This window comes from Alosa sapidissima, chromosome 2 (genome assembly GCF_018492685.1).
Source record: "Alosa sapidissima isolate fAloSap1 chromosome 2, fAloSap1.pri, whole genome shotgun sequence".
Classification (NCBI taxonomy): domain Eukaryota; kingdom Metazoa; phylum Chordata; class Actinopteri; order Clupeiformes; family Clupeidae; genus Alosa; species Alosa sapidissima.
This window is the reverse complement of record NC_055958.1, coordinates 44,321,900-44,341,851: the sequence shown is the minus strand read 5'-3', so window position 1 is coordinate 44,341,851 and position 19,952 is coordinate 44,321,900. Positions and strand designations below refer to the sequence as shown.

Below are 19,952 nucleotides of genomic sequence, written 5' to 3'. Positions count from 1 at the left end.
TACACGTCGCGAACAGAACACTTCAGTTACGTGCCTGGTGTAGCTTCCTGTAATATAGGCTAGCCTAAGCCTAGCTTGTACCCTTTTCATGCATGCTAACGTGAAGAATATGAACATGCTATTTTGTAACAGACGTTAGGTGGAAAAGTTTGTTTGTACTTACAGCCTGTGAGCTGGTGGTCGATCGTCATGACGGTACAGAATCAGGTTTTCAGAACATCGATGCAAAACCACTTTCTAAGGCAGTGAGTGTGGTTGAAATGATTGGAACACAGAACTAATGTTGCACTACTTCGGTGGTGGTGTTCCAACGATAAATCCAAACCATTTCTTCCTCAACTCATGTTTCTAAGGCAAGACATGCAACATTGATGTGTTATTGCCAAAACAATAAAACAGGCACGATTTTTTTTTCCCGCCATGTTGGCAACTTGCTGTTAGCTCCTACTAGCTGCAGAGAGACAATCCCCTAGCCGCAAAATCTTCCAGTCTTCCTGTAGGCGGTCACAAGCCAAGGTGGGCGAGGCCATGAATAGTCAGTTTCCCTTCGGCGTCATTGGGAAGGGCTCTTTCTGATTCGCTTGTTTTTCCGTGTATTTTCTTTCATTGGCTAATGCGGGCAATGGGGGTAGAAGATCATTTTCACGTGCAGCATGCATATGCAACTTGGAATGAGCTATAGTATTTCAAAAGTAACAAGTATTAAACGGTTTCTCAGTGAATGTGACCTTTAAAATGCTCTAACAATGAAAACTACATAGGGTGGTGGGACAGGCATGGACAATGGTAACTAAGTTACACAAATAGCAAAAACATATTTTAAAAAGGTTAACCGCCGAGTGAATAATAGTTCAAGTTGCACACTAAATGTATCACACATAAACCAACACACTCATGGGCCAATAAAAGTGATGCAAGCACAAACCGCACACCACTCAGGTTACACTACGACACACTCCTTGTCCAGCTCACCCACAGTGCTTCCTGTCCAGCATTAGGTAGCAGCAGAATCCGGACGGACAGACAAACAGATAACAGAAGAAATGTCCACTGGTCGGCTTCCCCTGCCGACCAGAAAAAAAAAGAAAAACAAATAAGCCTACTAATAATCCAATCGGGAGATCATGGAAATCCAGCCGAGGCCAATGCCGGAGTGGATCCTGCTCCGGATTGGTGTAGACGTCATAAGTCCCTCCCCTTGACCAATCGCCTCGCTCCCAGCCGCTGTGAGTCTCAGACACTCGTGGTCTCCCAGGCAGGTAAACACGGAAGCTGTAGGCTAAGGCAAAAACTGCTGACAACAATCTGTGGGCTCATAGGCCTACAACACACCATCTCAGGGCTAGATTAGGCTACAGAAATACGACTTCCCTCAACGGAATACTTGCGTGCGTTGAGGTGAAGAGCCTCCTTCATTCTCTCTCTCTTCCTCCCTCCAACTCGTAGCCGCGCTGCTCCTCTTGCACTGTAAACAGCCAACAACGCTCATCAGCTGAGCTGCCCCGATCGTCTCCCCAATCGCTACAACCCTGCACAAGGCTACAGAAAAATAAACTTCCCTAATGGGATACATAGCGTGCGTTGCCGGTGGACTCTGTCAGCTCGTCATCCCCATGTTCGCCTGGCTCGTTGTGCTGTCCGCCTTCCGTGGGGTCTTTCCTCACCTCGCACACGTTCACCTAATATCCCCATTGCTCAGGTGGAAGCAATCGGTTAATCAACCAATGCCTTATAGCTTCCCATTTCCCACAGGTGTCCACAATCTCTGTCCATTACCCAAATCGCCCCAGCCATTGTCCCACAGGCATGCACATTGTTCATTTCAAGTAAATGCATCAAACAGCACATGTCAACTACCCCAGTCCTTGCAAATATTACAGTCTTCATAATTAATCACATAATTCCTTAAAAACAGTCTATTCACATGGTACACACGACACAAGTACAGGGACAACGAAATGCAGTTTGTGTCTAACCAGAAGTACAACAATGTATGAACAATATGCACAGATATATGCAGTGTAGTAGCAGTAACATTATAAGAGCAGAATAGATATGGATATGCAGTATGAACAGATATACAGATATGTGCAGAGTAGTAGCAGTAACATTACAAGAGTAGTAAACAAAAATGTATAAATGTATGCAGTGTATTTGAGTATGGACAGATATACAGTATGTACAGATATGTGCAGTATAGTAACAGTAACATTAAAACAGTAGTAAAAAAAGTGTATGTGCAGTATGAACAGTGTAAAAGCAGTAGAATATGACTATGTATAAGTGTAATTACAGTTTGTGTATTTATAAATATAAATAGAACACTATGGGGCTGACAGGGTAGTGCAATTGTCCGGGAGGTTGTTGAAGGTTAAAATGTCTGCCTATATACACACATACATACACATACCGGTATATACAGAGAGGGAGAGTCTAAAATACTATATCCTCCTTTTTAACCAATTTTCATTAAAATATTTTTTTATGATTTTTTTATTTTTTTATTATTTTATAAAAAGTAGTAGTAATTTCAGTAGAACTGTAATTGGGTATTTTTAGATGATTTATCTGTACTCAATCAAAACAAGGCAGCTGCAATTTCATTGATATTACCTAAAATACACAATTGAATAAATTACTTTTTAATGTTTTTAAAAATTATATATATGTAATTTGACATTTCTGTTGTTTGTATTGCTTTTGGATGCATAAATCTGTGAGTACAGATTCAGCTAAATGTTTCAATCATTTTTCTTCATCTGTTAATCTCTATTGAGATATGTCCACTCTGTTAAGACGTTATATTGTAAGAGTTGTCTTGATCTGGAAAAAATGCATCACTATAGTTCTTGCTGAATATTACTGTTGGAGCAAAGCACAACAATTTGTAATAAAGACAATCAGCATTACAAGTTTGAGTATGTGGTTTGTTTGTGTGTGTGTGTGTGTTTGTCCATGTTGGAATGACAAATATTTTGGCATGAATTCCATTATCAGTAGATTACTATCACTAGTCAGGTTCATTATATTCAGATTTTAACTTTTGGGGGAATTTTTGGGGGATTTGCTAAACTATACATTTTTGGAAAGGTTTTTGTATAGGGAGTCAGAAAATCAATGTTTGTCTATATGGCAGCCATATTGATGTTTAAAAAATGGCCGCCGTAAAATTTTTAATTGTAATGTCTTGATTTGTGATCACAGCTGGAAGGATCATTGGTGCTTCACTCCCCTCCCTGAAGGACATTTACACCACCCACCTCACCCGCAAGGCGACCAAAATTGTGAGTGATTCAAGTCACCCCGCTCACAATCTGTTTGATCTACTGCCCTCTGGGAAGAGATACAGAAGCCTGCGCTCCCGCACTAACAGACTCACCAACAGCTTCATACACCAAGCTGTAAGGATGCTGAACTCTCTCCCTCCTCTCCCCCCTCCACCCTCAGCTACATAACATCCTGGACATTGGACCCACAAATGGCCGCCTGCACTACTCCACTTGCACACTTGTACACTTTACAACTTGGTGTTGTTGTCCTGAAAACACAACACTTCTGCTGCTCTTACATAACTTGCACCACTATGCCACTTTCTTTATTACTTAGGTCAAACAGAACTACCCAAGCCTTTTATTGGCCTGACTTTGCACTAGTATTTTATTGACTGTCCATGCACAATTTCAACCAAATTTTGCTGCTCTTATTTTTTCATTATTATATGTGCCCTCTTATTTACTTATTTACTTACTTTTTTGTTTACTTGAATGTTATGTTTGTCTGTGGACTTAAATTGGTAAAATATGTCTTGTCTTCACCGTGGGATAGTGAGAAACGTAATTTCGATCTCTTTGTATATCTGGAACATGTGAAGAAATTGACAATAAAGCTGACTTTGACTTTGATTTCTGAGTAAACTGGAATGTTGATTTTTACTTCTACCCCTATACTGTTACACTTCACCATATTAACCCTTCGATGCATGAGTTGGTAAAAAATGACATTGTGTGGTTGTTTTCTTGCAATATCTTTGTCATGAAAAGTTATCATTTCATATTCCAGCTGTTCTTCAAAAAATTAAGATTTTTTATATCACTCATCAAAATACTTAATATTTATTGTGGGAATGATTACAAAGACATGCACATTGCAAACCAACTAGAAAGGGTGCTGAGAGTGAGCCACACACAAAGTAGCCTGGCAATGTTTACTTGAATTTTAAAAGCCATTTGATAGTCTTCCCTACCAGGGGAGATTCAAAATAAAACAGCAAGCCAGATGAACGTACAGAATAGTACGTAGAGAATAGTCACATAGAATGAACTCTAGTAGGCTACAAAATAGCCTATTAAACTCCCCCCAAAGTGAACTGGTTAAATTTAGCCAAGCCAGTTGCCATGTCTCAGAACTCTATAATGTTTGGTCTAATCTGGGTTTTGGGATAACTTTTGCCCTTAAAGAACAATATAGCACCTTAATAATATTAATTTAATAATTGACCATTTTTGAATATGTATATATTCACACACCAGTGGCGGTTGCTGCTCTTTGGAATAGGGGAAGCTCTGGAAACAAAGAAGAGACCACTGCACTTTTGAATACGGCCGTCAACTCATTCCAATGTCCCTCAGCAACTGTGCATGTGCTTGTGAGATATGTGATACTCATCCATGCCACTAGGTGGAGTCATGTATTGGTTAATAAGGATATGCTACCTAGCCTAGAAGTAGAGTGATAAGGATAGACTGTGCAATGCTCAAGTTGGCTGTATGCTGTTAACGCTGGTTTTGAATAAAACAAGTAAAGCAAGTAAGTCGTGCTATTCTACTACACAACATATTGGCGACGAGGATGACGACCTTGCACTTAAGCCAGCCTGTGCCGTTTCTACAAAACGTTGGTGAACCGCCGATACCTTTCAAGGCATGGATTCGCACGTTTGAAAACTTTCTTCTGGCTATGTCTGATGAGGACTTGCCTGCAGCCAGAAAGCGCGCGTTGTTGATTCACTGTTTGGGCACGGAGGGCCAAAGAGTCTTTTACACACTTCCAGTTGCAAACGAGTCATACGAAGAGGCTTTGAAGGCTATTCAGGATTTCTTTTCACCAAAAGTAAACGTCGTGGCTGAACGTTACCGCTTCAGACAACGAGGTCAGCGCACGGGCGAAACTACAGACCAGTTCGTGGCTGCTTTGAGGGAGCTAGTTGCAACATGTCAGTTTGGAGCAATGGAAGAGGAAATGTTACGGGACCAGATTGTCGAAAAGACAAATTCAACGCGCATCAGGGAGCGTTTGCTTCTAGAGGTACCATTGACTCTATCTAAAGCTTTAACAATAGCACGCCAGATTGAGACGGCTGTAACACAGGCTAAAGCTATGTGCACAGAAAGTACCGATGGCCCGGTACATGCAGTCCAAGTCGAAGGCTCACAGCAGCATGGCAAGTTCAGGAAGGGAAAAAGTCAACCGCCTCCGTCTTTTCAAAAAGTACAAGGAAAAACATGCTACAGGTGTGGTTCTGCTCAACACACAGCTAATTTCCAGGGGTGTCCTGCTAAAGAAGCACTTTGCAATGCCTGCAAAAAGAAAGGACATTTTGCAAAAGTATGCAGGGGTAGCCAACAGGTTCAGGAGATCGCTGTGCCTGAGGTAACCATTTTGAATGTGAGTGTTGGAAATGCTTGCAATATCATGTGCACCGTTAAAGTGAGTACACAAGGGATGGAGAGCCAGGACATTGATTTAATGCTAGATACAGGCTCAGCAGTGTCCATCTTACCAGAGACTGTGTACACAAAGCTCTTCACTACAGCTGTACTTGAAAAGCCTGCCTACAGACTTAAAGACTATGGGGGTAATGATATCTCTGTGCTGGGTTGCCTGAAAGCGAATGTGACTTTTGGTGGCAGTAGTACTGTCTCAGACCTCTACATTGCAAAACGCGGGTCTGCAGTGCTAGGCAGGGATTTGTTTTCTGCATTACAAATGCAAGTGATAGATGGCCAAGTTACAACGAAGCTGTCTACAGCCACTGTCCAGAACGTTAAGCGGAACACACTGGGATGTGCTAAGGGCTTTACACACCTGGTTAAAGTACGGCCAGGGATCACACCAGTTCACCAGAAACTGCGTAGGTTGCCTTTTGCTGTTAGAGAAGCAGTGTCTGAGGAGTTGAAAAAACTGGTGGAGCAGGATGTCATAGAGCCTGTAGATTCTTCAGAGTGGATCTCACCCATAGTTGTCACCACAAAGAAAGGGGGCAGAGGACTGAGGCTCTGTGTTGATTTGCGAGAGCCTAACAAGGCTATAGTGGTGGATGGCTTTCCACTGCCGCACATGGAAGAAATGTTTACAGAGCTGAGAGGATCGACACTGTTTTCTACATTAGATCTTCAGAGTGCTTATCACCAGGTGCCTCTTCACAAAGACAGCCGCAGTTTGACAACATTCATCACCCATGATGGCCTGTTTCGATTCAAGCGGGTGCCATACGGACTGGCATCCGGGCCCAGCTGCTTCCAGCGGATGATGTCATCGATCCTGAAAGACATACAAGGGGTCCAGTGCTACTTAGATGACATCATAATAGCAGGACCAACAGCTGAGGTACATGACCAAAGGCTGACTGTGGTGCTCCAGCGCATCAAGGAGGCTGGACTAATGCTGAATCTGTCAAAATGCAATATAAGACAAAAAGAACTCTCTTTCCTGGGCCATACAGTGTCAGAAAATGGCCTTCAGCCAGATGCCACACATGTGACAGCTGTCACTCAAGCACCACCACCTACAGACCTTCCCAAACTGCGCTCATTCCTGGGGCTCACATCCTGGTACTCCAAGTTCATACCAGGCTACGCTGCTGTTGTTGAGCCTCTCCGAGCACTTCTCCGTGGCTCTGAGTCATTCACATGGACACCTGAGGCTCAGAAGAGTTTTGACACTGTGAAAGAACTCATAGTGAATAGCCCTGCACTTTCCCTGTTTAACCCAGAACTACCTACAGTTGTCACTACAGACGCCTCTGATTATGGCCTTGGCGCGGTACTTACCCAGATGCACCCAGATGGATCAGAGAAAACTGTGGCCTTTGCATCACGCACACTCACCCAGGCAGAAAGGAAATACTCCACGGTAGAAAAAGAAGCTTTGGGGTGTGTGTGGGCAACTGAAAAGTGGAGAACGTACTTATGGGGAAGACATTTCACATTACGTACCGACCACAGTCCTTTGACTACACTGCTTGCATCTAAAGGCCAAGGTAGAGCAGGCATGCGGATCGCCAGGTGGTCGTCTAGACTGCTTTCATTCACATACGACCTCCAGTACAAGCCAGGACGGGAGAACGTAACAGCAGACTGTCTATCCAGGCTTCCACTCCCTCACTCAGAGCCTAGTTTAGAGGAAGATATAGAAGTTGCACTTACCTCTACACTGACAGCTGTTACCGATGCTGAGTTTAAGGCTGCATGCACCTCATGTCCTGTTCAAACACAGTTGCGTGGACTTCTTACCTCAACATGGCCTGCTTCAGCAAAACACCTCACTCCAGCCCTGCAGCCATTCTTCAAACTTCGATACGAACTCTCCCTACAGGGTGATTGTGTGGTACGTGGCCCACACAGACTCGTGGTGCCAGACAGTCTTCAGTCGAAATTCATCTCCCTGGCCCACGACACACACCAAGGCATAGTGAGGACAAAGCAAAGACTCAGAGAAGCATACTGGTGGCCTGGCATGGATGCTCAGGTAGAGACTGCTATCAAATCATGCATCACGTGCCAGTCCCATGACAAGTCAGCGGTCACTCACACTCCTCCACTACAGCCTGTGCCATATCCTGATGGTGCCTGGGAGAAGGTGGCAATAGACATAGTGGGGCCTTTTGAAAGGGCACCCATAGATTGTCGCTTTGCAGTTACACTGATTGATTACCACAGCAAGTGGCCTGAAGTGGCTTTTCTTTCCCATGCCACCTCTCAGACTGTCATCCAGTTCTTGTCATCTGTTTTCAGCAGGGAAGGCGACCCCAAAGAGCTGATTTCGGATAATGGATCTCAATTTGTGTCACTGGAGTTCGAGACGTTCCTCCAGGACAGGGGGATTGTACACAGGAAATCATCGGTCTACTATCCTAGAGCAAACGGTGAGATTGAACGCTTCAATCGAAGCCTGAAAGACACCCTGCAGACTGCGCTGCTCGAAGGACAACCATGGAAAGAGTTCACACGTGAGTTCATCCATGTTTATAGGGCTACGCCGCACTCCACCACCCAGTGCTCACCTGCGGAACTGTTGCATGGTCGACCCATGCGCACCAGACTTCATGTGGCGGGACGTCCACTTCCACAAAACCACTCACCATCTCTACAGCAAGTTGCATCCAAGGTGGGAGAAAACCAGAGGAAAAGCAAAGCTTACACTGATCACAAACGGGGGGCCAAAGGCGTGTCCTTCCAGTGTGGGTCATATGTCCGGGTGAGAAAACCTGGCATTCTTCCTAAGACACACTGCAAGTTCTCAAAGCCACTTAGAGTGATGGAAAAGAGGGGACAGTACACTTACCTACTCTCTGATGGACGTTGTTGGAATGCTTCGTACCTGGCACCGGTTTCCCTTCAAATGGAAGAAGGTGAGGGCGAGCTGTTACCTCTGAACTTTGAACACACTCCAGCTACACCACAACCTGATGTAGCTACACCGCCTGCCAGACCGGTCAGGTGCAGAAGAGCTCCAGAGTGGACTAAGGATTTTGTGCTGAGTCCATAAAAATGAATTACTAGTAGAGTAAGGGATAAATCATACAAAGGTTCAAGTCTTCATTTTGACTGTAAGGGTTTTACATGATCAGTTCACATTTTAAAAAATGCTCCTCATATCTTTAATTACAAGTGCATATTATATACTTAATGGGTTGATATACTGTATGGTTCCAAGGTGAATAGACCTACACTGTTAAATACTATTGATGTACTATGTGTTCTCTTATTAAGGGGGATATGTGAGATATGTGATACTCATCCATGCCACTAGGTGGAGTCATGTATTGGTTAATAAGGATATGCTACCTAGCCTAGAAGTAGAGTGATAAGGATAGACTGTGCAATGCTCAAGTTGGCTGTATGCTGTTAACGCTGGTTTTGAATAAAGCAAGTAAAGCAAGTAAGTCGTGCTATTCTACTACACAACAGTGCTTCAATATACTTTCTATGTTTTGTCTTTACTCAAAATATTCCGGTATGTCTTGCAATGTATTCATCATTGCATCATACCACAATTATATATCATATACTATGGTGAGGACACATATAAGTTAAGTTGAATGGTATTTTGCAGATGCTTTTATTCAAAGCAACATGGGCTTCCAGCAGGCTGATTGATTCTCAGGCAGTGACATTAACACTGCTCCACTATGCCCACAATACTTCATCTTCTGTAGTAGATATTTTGGGTTAGCCTATAACATTACCTAAGAAAACGGCCACTTCAGTTTCCATTAATCCTTTTCTTAACTTATTCTGCTGTAGGTTGTTAGCTATAATTACTGTCCACCTGCAACTGATATCTATGTACACACCACCAGAGCCACCACTTGTTTGTGGGACAAAAGGTGAAACTTCTGACAATCTGATTGTTTTTTAGTCTATACATAATTGACAGACCAGAAAGGTCCATTGAGAGTACCCAGACTCTTGTCACGAAGTGAGTGAGTCTGGTGATACCATTCCTATGTATGGAAGTACTTCACCAAAAAATTCGATCTGTTCCACAGTGGCATGTAAGTTGTGTGCAGCTGTACTTAAGTATAACAAGAACACGTATGCTGTCGATAACCATCTAAAGAAAGGAAATATTCGCTGCCAACAGCTAGCACTATCAGTGATCACCAGCACTGTACTGGTCCATTATGACTAGTCGACAACTGTTATGAAAAACTTGTCACCTTGACAATGCATGCATATTTGAAGGTTATTTTATGCATGATACATAGCTCTGAAAGTTGAAGTGTTAAAGCTTGGCAGACAGCTATTGTGCACATGCAATCTTGACAAATGACTGGAAAATCTTTTTATTTTATTTTATTTCGCCATCAGTAGTATGGAAACATGCCAGAATTTTGGTTGACATTTTACATCACCCATACCAAATTAACTTTGTGGACCTTCTAGTATGTTTGGTGTGTAGTTTTTTAACCCATATTGTGGGTGTATTTCAATCGGATGATAAAAAACATGTTTTTTTAGGGACATGGGATTTTAAATGCGAACAACTTTTCATTACAATGATATTGCAAGAATTTTTGACCCACTTATGCATCTATGGGTTAATGTGGTAAAGTCTTGTAGCTTTGTAAATAGCACCATTGGATTCCCTGACCCTGAACATGTGGGTTTATCAGGTACAATCAACATTCCAGCTTATTCAGAAGCCGAGATATTACAAATTAAAGTTTTGAAAAAATCCAATATGGCCACCACATAGACATCTGGGCAAATGCAAACATTGATTATCTGACTCCTTATACAATAACCTTTACAAAAATGTATAGTTTAGCAGATCCCCAACAAATTCCCACAAAAATGCATAGTGAGCCTCTTTTGATCCCGTGAGGGAAATTTGGTCTCTGCATTTATCCCAATTTGTGAATTAATGAAACACACTCGGCACACAATGAGGTGAAGCACACACTAATCCCGGCGCAGTGACCTGCCTGCAACAACAGTGGTGCTCGGTACTGCTCAAGGGCACTTCAGCTGTGCCTACTGGTCGGGGTTCGAACCGGCAACCCTCCGGTTACAAGTCCGAAGCACTAACCAGTAGGCCACGGCTGCCCCTCAAAGACTGTCCATTGACTGAAAAAAGCTGTTAAAAAGCTGATAAGAAGCCCAATGATAAAGTTGGAAAGGGGGATGGGGGGGCAATGAGTACAAAATATATAGAAAAGAGCAATAACTTGAACGGAATGAGAGAGAGACTCATTGTAACTGGAAAAAAGAAACCATATGGACATGTTGACTGGACTGGGGTGGACATTGTGTGAATGTCAGGATCTGTTGTATCTATTTGGTATTGTTTTGTCATGTATGAAACCATATGGACATGTGGACTGCACTGGCCAACTGGCCTGGAAAAAAGGCATGCGTAAAATAATTTTGGGGGCAGATAATATAATTTCAACCTCTCTCCATAAGCAAACAAAGACCTGGCCAGCTTGGCAAGCTGGCCCCACCAGCAATGCCCAGATGGGCAGGTCAAACCCAGCATGACCATCTTACACCAGCTGTATTCCACACGACATGCTGGTCACACCAGCATGATCAGATGGGCAGGTCAAACCAGCATGACCATCTTACACCACCAATATCAAGCTTGGCATGCTGGTCACCAGCATGACATCTTACACCAGCTGTATCCCACATGACAGGCTGGTCACACCAGCATGACCAGCTTCCTCAGATGGTTACGCCACATGTCCACCAGCGGCCCAACCAGCTACACCAGCAAAGACCAGCAAGAGCTGGAAGAAAACCAGCAAAGACCAGCTAAAACCAGCTACCAGCATAAGCTGGTTTCTAGCTGTTTTTTTCAGCAGGGTGTGAATGATTTTAGCTTAATGAATACTTGGAAAACTTGGACTCAGTTTCCATTTCATTTATTTAATTTAAAACAATTAAAACACAACCATAATAATCATGTATAAGTAAGTGTGAAAGAGAAAGAAAGTGGGAGAGAAACAGAAAAAACATACAGTACCCCATTAGCATACAGCACATTTACCACATTTACCTACCTTACAAACTTTAAACTGAGACACAACCAGCACAAACTAAAATAAAAAACAATCAAGTTTGTGTGTGTGTGTGTTGAGTGTGTGAGAGAGTAAGTGGAAGAGAAACAGAACAGAACAAAGAGGAAAAAACAATAACAAAATTAATCGTCATCCAGGCCCTCCAGGCTGGCCAGAAGCTTCTCAAACTCCTCTCCCTCAGGCTCCTCAAGATCCTCTCCCTTAGACTCCTCTTCCTCTAGCTCCTCTCCATTAGGCTCCTCTCCCTTAGCCTCCTCTTCCTTAGGCTCCTGAAGCTCTTCTCCTTTGATATCCCCGTCCTCGTCCTGAAAGTAGACAAAAGAAAGACATACGTTTTTTACAATTAATTAATATAATTTGGTTTTATGATAATCAGGGCTCAGAACCGGTTCAAGGAACGAAAACAAAAAACGAAAACGAACAGAATTTTACGAGGAGCGGAAACGGAAACGAAAACAAAATGGTCTTCAACTGTTCAACTTCAACTGAACAGAAACGTTATTCTGAAATCCACAAAACCGGTTAATAACGTTTTTTTTTCGTTCTCTATATAACAGCCTAATAATTTGATTTCTGCAGTTTGAAAAAAAAAAAACGAATAAATGGATCTTTGGTCCAAATGTGTATATTTTGTCTTGCTGTTGTAATGTAACCTATCCGTCTGCCACTTCGGATCTTAGGCCAGCCCATAGCGTAGGCTACTGAAACTGATTTGGAAATTGTTTGTAGCCTATGCGTAATAGCCTATTTTGCCTGTCCACGCCTTGTCGTTTCAAAGTCGGGATTTGAAATGTTTGCGCAATTATAGCCTATTCTATGTAGAAGAGTTAAACGGGAAATTTGAGATAGGCCTTGTCAGCAACAGAAAGATTTGTTTATAAACAGGGTTGGAATTATAGCGCAAGCCTTTGAAGATCTCCATATGGATAAAACTTAGGGTACAACCAGGTAAGGAGTTTAGCACGTATCCAGAAATATTTTTGATAAGAAATTATTTATAGGCATAGGTTAGGCCTACAGTAAGTCTGTAGGCGATGGGATGGATAGCCCATCTGAATGTTTTTGGATGCCGCCTATTATTTTTGGGCATAGCTACGGTATAGGCTAAATCAAGGGGAAATAATGAGTATGTCTATTCTAAGGTAAAGTCCACAAAAATAGACTTGATAGACCCGCCAAACACTGCCGGAACTTTAAGAACGAACGATATTTTGCGTTCCGAACCGGTTCAGGACCGATATGTTGGTGGTGGAACGCATGCAAGAACGAAAACGTTAAACATAGGCCTACCTGAACTGTTGGGAACGGAAAGTTTGAAAAATTATTTCGTTTTCAAGCCCTGATGATAATACACGCATAGAGTAATCAAAGGAGATTAATTCCCTTTGTGAATTATTAGGAATACCCAAAAGACACTTGGGTTAAGTCTGCTAGAACAGACATGTCAAAGTCAAGGCCCACGGGCCGGATGAATTATCTACGGCCCACTGGGAAGATATTTGATTAGTATTACAACCGGCCCGCAGGCCACAGCCGCCGGCTGCTGTTTTGCGCATCAATACTCCATTCCAACACAATGCAACGGTATCCCACGAACTCACTGCCGCGCCGCAAGTGGGCCTCGGCTTCATTATTCATCAGTATTCAGTCAGGGCAGATGTCAACTTTCAGCTACCCCCCTCCCCAGTGTTGTGCCTGAACGCGTTCATTGAACGAAAGTCACTCGTTCATATGTATTTTGAGCGAACGTGAACTGAACGTACTGTATTAGGCTACTACTGCCTGATGAATGTTACTGTGAACTCGTTCATTCTGGTGTCTGTGAACGGCACGCTCTTTCAGTTTAACTTTGTTGAATAGGGTGCCAAAGGCGGATATGGCAGCATGCAGGTCACCATTTGTCAAACTATGGGCCGCGGTCCGCAATGTGGACAATGGTCTGCAGAGTGAAATTATTCCCGGGCCATCGTCTGATAATTTGCTGTGCAATTGGTCAAGGAGCCGCGGACAGAAAAAGTCAAGTCAAGTCAAATTTATTTATATAGCACATTTCATACACAGAGGTCATTCAATGTGCTTTACATAAACAAAACCAAACAATAATAACAAATAAAAGCATAGAAGGGCAATATAGCCAAAGTATAAGTATAGTATAAGTATATATACTTTTTTGATCCCGTGAGGGAAATTTGGTCTCTGCATTTAACCCAATCGGTGAATTCGTGAAACACATACAGCACACAGTGAACACACAGTGAGGTGAAGCACACACTAATCCCGGCGCAGTGAGCTGCCTGCTACAACGGCGGCACTCGGGGAGCAGTGAGGGGTTAGGTGCCTTGCTCAAGGGCACTTTAGCCGCGGCCCACTGGTCGGGGCTCGAACCGGCAACCCTCCAGTTACAAGTCCAGAGTGCTAACCAGTGGGCCACGGCTGCCCCTCAGAATAGTTAAAAGGTAAAGTTAAAGAATAGTTAAAAGGTAAAGATCATAATAAAAAGAAAACATAAAACACAAGGTAAAATCATTTAAAAATAAAGAATAATTAGTAAGCAAAAACAAAGGCAAAAGTAGTAAAAAAAAGTAATAAAAGACAAAGTAGAATAATTATCGAGGCAGATTCAGAATTTGTAACTCGGCACAGTTAGCAGAAAGCGTCTGAGAACAGTTTGGTCTTAAGTCTAGATTTAAAACTCGCTACAGTTGGGGCCTTTTTAATGTCATCCGAAAGTTGGTTCCACAGCTGAGCCGCATAGCAGCTAAAAGCTGCTTCACCATGTTTAGTTCTAACTGTAGGTTTTACTAGCAGGTTTTTCACCTGGGACCTGAGAGGACGAGAAGGTGTGTACTGCTGAAGCATGTCTGACAAGTATTTAGGTCCTGCTCCATTTACTGATTTATAAACAAGCAATAGTGCTTTAAAGTCAATTCTGTGACTTACTGGAAGCCAGTGCAATGACTTAAGAATTGGAGTAATGTGGTCAGTTCTTTTAGTTTTTGTTAGAGTCCTAGCTGCTGCATTTTGTATCACCTGAAGCTGTTTATTAGTCTTTTTAGGAAGGCCTGTGAACAGTCCATTGCCGTAATCAACCCTGCTGGAGATAAATGCATGAATGAGTTTTTCTAAGTCATGTTTTGACATCAGCCCTCTGAGTTTGACAATATTTTTGAGGTGGTAAAAAGCTGATTTAGTTATCGCTTTCATGTGGCTGTTGAAATTTAGATCACTGTCAATTAATACACCAAGATTTTTAACAGTATCCTTTGCCTTCAACCCTTTTGTGTCAAGGAGAGTGGCAACCCTAAGTCTTTCCTCATTTTTACCAAATAAATTACTTTTTTCTTTGTTCAGCTGAAGAAAACTTCGAGACATCCAGGTGTTGATTTGTTCTATCAAGGACGTTGGTGTTGAGGTACAGTTTCCGATGGCAACAAAGAAGCTCCTTTCTTGTAGATATGATTTTAGCCAGCTGATAACTATGCCTGTAAATCCAACCCAGTGTTCTAGTCTGTGTAGTAAAATATTGTGATCAACAGTGTCAAATGCTGCACTAAGGTCCAGTAGCACTAGGACTGATGTTTCACCTGAATCTGCGTTGAGGCGTATGTCATTGGAAACTTTAATGAGAGCTGTTTCAGTGCTGTGATTTGCCCGAAAACCAGACTGAAAGTAATCAAAATACCCATTTGATGTTAGGAAGGTGGTTAATTGATTAAAGACTACTTTTTCAATAATTTTGCCAATAAAAGGTAGATTGGATATGGGCCTGTAATTGTTTAGCATGGAGGCATCCAGGTTATTCTTCTTGAGAAGTGGCTTTAAGAAAACAAACATTTCTGCAATTAGTAGGAAATACTTGTTCATTTGGTGTCATCAAACATAGAGGCATAGAATTAAGTCGTGGTATGAGCGTGTATTCAATGCATGCGTGTGCACGTTGGTAGCAAAGCTAAGCTTCAACCTATTGGAAGGCTAATTATGAAACAACATTTAATAGAACGACGTGGATTTATGCAACTTCCATAAAAAACAGAGCACAGACTATATAAAACACTGTTTGGCATTAAGTATTAAAGTCAGCCAAAAGCTATTAACCCTCTAGGCGCCACAGTCGACTTTAGTCGACAAGATGCGGTACTGAATAAAACGGCCGATTTAGTCAAATAGGGTGTCATATTTCGTTCAACCTCCACTCCACTACATGGCAGACATGTCATACATCATCCCCGAGTCGGAAAAAAGTCATGCTTTAAACAAAACTTTCGCGCTACAGCTGCAGTGAATCAGTGCGTGCAATACCGGAGCTAGTGTGCGTGTGAGCTATTTTATCAGAGCGATATTGTCAACGTCAGCGAGTATTTGCATTAGATTATCGTCTAATGGCATCAAAAAAGTTTAACTGAAATGAAGTGTTGGGTCTTCTATTCGCGGACCCTGATTCTGAAGGGGAATATCTGCCTTCAGAAAATGACGGTGATTCGTTTAGTGAGGCTTCAGATGCGTCCCTGCCTTGCAATGATGCAGCTGAACAAAGTGAGAGTTTACTCCATAGTTTAGCTTACACCAAGCACAAACGTTGAATCGTTTGCCCAATGTCACTGGTGGGAATAATGTTTCACGGGTTCAGAGTGTTCATCGGGAAGTTAGCAGGGTGTTAGTGGTGTGGCGAACGAGGCTGGAGGTAGCCTAATGTCCATAGTGCTAGCTTCTGTCTTCTGAACGTGTGCCTCTCCACAATCGCGGCGACAGTAACGTGGTGGAGCCTTTGTCTAATGCCACTGGGTATGTTAGACGAGGTCGAAGTGCTCATAGGACAGCAGTGGCGGTTTTAGGTACGGGCGAACCGGGCGGTCGCCCGGGGCGGCATCTTGTAGGGGGCGGCACGAGCGCTTAAAAAAAAAAAAAAAAAAAAAGAATAATAATAATAAACGTCGCAAAAAGATTTTCTATTATCCATCACTTGTGTGAGGAATTAGGGAATTGGCGCCCCTGTTGCTCAGAAGGTAGGCCTACTGCACTGCACTGTGCAGAGGAAGGGGCGAAGGGAGGGGTTTGCGGGGGTCAGTTCACCTCTGGGTCTCCTTAATGAAACGGGAAAGGGGGGATGAATGGGGATCCACTGTATAGTAGCCTAACAGTCTATTAGTGGGCTAAAATCAGTCACACCTTGACTTTCTTCCAAACAACGCACATCTCATAGTGTTATGAATGCAGACCTATGATTCCTGCACATTTAATTAACCATGTGAAATGGCTAATAAAAATAGGTGACAAAACGATTAAGAGGTCACCCAGGTGAATTGGTTTGGTCTTGACTGTGGTCGCGAGTGGATCATGGGAATTTGTGGATTGTTGTCGACTGTCGAGTGCCAAACACGATGGACAGATGATTGTAAGTTATATTTGCCACTTTTATGTATATAGGCCTATTGTGTATTTATTTAAGTTCTAATACGGTTTTGTGCAGAATTGCCTCATTGTCATTTGGCAATGCTGTAAGCAGTATTTTGCCATCTCATTGTTTGCCATCTGCTTGTTTGTGCAGAATTGCCTGTTGTTGCTTTAAAAATGACATTTAAAATGTCTCAATAAAAAAATGACTGTTTGAAAAAAAAAGATTTTTTTGTTGTGGGGTGGGGGGGGGGGGGGGCGCTCGGGGAGTAATTGAGTCTAGAACCGCCACTGTAGGACAGTTAGGGGGGAACGTAGTGGCAGTGTGGGGAGTCGCAATGAGAATGACAGTAGGCCTAGTCCGAGCTGCGCAAATTCTCTCCACTCGGCGCACGCGAGGCAGATCTGGCCATGCTGCTCGCATGGTGGAGGTGGTGACACGCTCTCTCCCTCTCCCTCACACACACACACACACACACATTAGGTCATGCAAAGTCTATCACAAGATGATGGGAATGCCGGCCCTGTATGGATAGGGATAGGGAGTCATTATCTCTACAGCAAAAGGCCTGCTACATAAAAAAAAAATGTCAGCCATTTATTAGTAATGATTTACATTGTTGATTTGCTATCTATTTCCCTGATCATTTAGGACATACACTATGTGTTCCTTTTTGTGTGTTCATGTCCTTGTGATGTGTGTGTCTTTGTCAGCTAAGAAAAAAAACAAAAAAACATCAACAAAAACAACAAAAAGAAAAAAAAATACTAACATTGTCTCTTGTCTTGTCTCGTCATCTCACTCCTGATCTGTGCCTTGCCGTGGCAAATGAGCTTTTGAACTAAACAGGTCTTGTCTTCTTGTGTTTGTGTGTCATCTGAATAATATATATGTGCCCCATACATGGAATCAGAGTGCCTACTGTATGTAGTAAATGGAAAATCTCTACAGCAAAAGGCCAGTCTACCGCTACATGCATTTGGTTTGTTTCTGCCATTTATTAGTAATGATTTACACAGTTTATTCACTACTTACTATTTACCTGAGCATTCAGTATTGTGCAATATAGCATTCAGAAGGTGAGGGACATTTTGGGGGGAAAAAAGTGGTGCATTTTATCATTCAAACATGCGACTTTTCATGAAAATTCTATAATCCAAGATGGCTGCCACCATATGACGTCATAATATGCAAATTAGATATAAACATTTAATCTCTACATAAACTTTGGGTCATCCTTAATATTTCTCTAATTTACAGAAAGTCTATCTCATCACTTTTAAGATATAGCCTTTTGAAATGAAGATGTCAAAATCGATCGTTTCGGAAAAAAACCTCTGGCGCCTAAAGGGTTAATTAGTCTTAGTTAAAGATAGTTAAAGATCTCCAGATCAGTGATTTACGCATGATCTGATCCGCCATTTACCATTCACAAAAGCTGGTATGTCTCCTGAATCCTTACATTCAGGCATTCAAATTAAATGTAATTAAATAGCATATAAATATTCTACCAGTGTAGGATGCTTGCATGAGGGAAACATCCCAAAACAACGGCACCCATATAACTGCTGTTGTTTTGAGAAGTATTTCTCATGCAAGCATCATGCAACAATGCAAAAACAATGAAACTATTGCAGGCCTAATTATATTTTACCTTAGTAAAGCAGTACTCTGATGTGCATGTTTTCACAAACTTTTGTGAACAATCTTAGCACTTTAAACATTGACTGTTTTGAAGTGCATGTATAGCAATATAGTATATTAAAAAAAATAATAATTGTGATATCATTATGATCATTTAATGGGGGGTGGGAGGAGGGGGTGGGTTCATGTAGGTGGGCCCTATGACCCCAAAGTATGCTTTGACTGGGCCTCAGGTCAAAGAAGTTTGAGAAAGGCTGATGTAGACGACAAAGCAGCAAGGAGGCATCATATGATCATTTAAACAAGTTTTATGACAAGGTCGGTGAGGATGGGACAAAGCGTACATTTGTGCAAACTTTGCCCGCACTTCAGTCACAGTCATTATTCATTTAATCATTAAGTAAAATACAGTACACGTCTTGGTTCAATAGGTTACGTGCAGTCATTTATATAAGTATATATACTTTTTTGATCCCGTGAAGGAAATTTGGTCTCTGCATTTAACCCAATCGGTGAATTAGTGAAACACAAACAGCACACAGTGAACACACAGTGAGGTGAAGCACACACTAATCCCAGCGCAGTGAGCTGCCTGCTACAACGGCGGCGCTCGGGGAGCAGTGAGGGGTTAGGTGCCTTGCTCAAGGGCACTTCAGCCGCGGCCCACTGGTCGGGGCTCGAACCGGCAACCCTCCGGTTACAAGTCCAGAGTGCTAACCAGTGGGCCACGGCTGCCCCAATATCTAAAAGATATCTAAAGGATTAGCCTAGGTGATCACACAATTGTTTATTACAGAATGGAGTATATTTTAGCAAGAATATGATTTAACCACCCACTAGAGGGGGATGTGTTTACTGGGGATAATGTGTTATGGGCTTATACATCATAATTAAATGCACTTACTCCAAACAGGACATTGGGGGATAGAACAACATTTCCGTCCACCTCTAAGTTGACCGTAAGGGGTAGACGGTTAATGAAGTCCCTTTCAGTTCCTCTCCAGTGTCCAAATGCACTGTACTGTTCTTCCTAGGCAACAACAACTTATTTTTCTTATTATTATTATTCCGCTTACCACTTTTTCCGTACGCAATTTCTCTTGAACAGTT

General features: G+C 42.4%; 1 protein-coding gene and 1 long non-coding RNA gene across 2 annotated transcripts; one reads left to right on the top strand and one right to left on the bottom strand.

Annotated features, from left to right (window-relative positions):
• Positions 1-801: 801 nt before the first annotated feature.
• On the bottom strand, positions 802-19,262 carry LOC121703962. Its single transcript, XR_006030194.1, has 5 exons — positions 19,252-19,262; positions 14,837-14,842; positions 12,475-12,481; positions 1,385-1,419; positions 802-1,279 (listed from the first exon to the last, which is right to left on the bottom strand). It is a non-coding gene; the product is annotated as an uncharacterized LOC121703962 (long non-coding RNA).
• Positions 5,425-8,839, top strand: LOC121703961 (uncharacterized protein K02A2.6-like). Its single transcript, XM_042084441.1, has 2 exons — positions 5,425-5,875; positions 5,913-8,839. Exon 2 carries the CDS (start codon positions 5,986-5,988, stop codon positions 8,764-8,766), a length of 2,781 nt encoding a protein of 926 aa, XP_041940375.1. The 5' UTR covers positions 5,425-5,875; positions 5,913-5,985; the 3' UTR covers positions 8,767-8,839.
• Positions 19,263-19,952: the final 690 nt, after the last annotated feature.

What these genes read in the sequence shown, in the direction of transcription:
- LOC121703961 (XM_042084441.1), top strand. Translation starts at nt 5,986, where the DNA reads ATGCAAGTGATAGATGGCCAAGTTACAACGAAGCTGTCTACAGCCACT.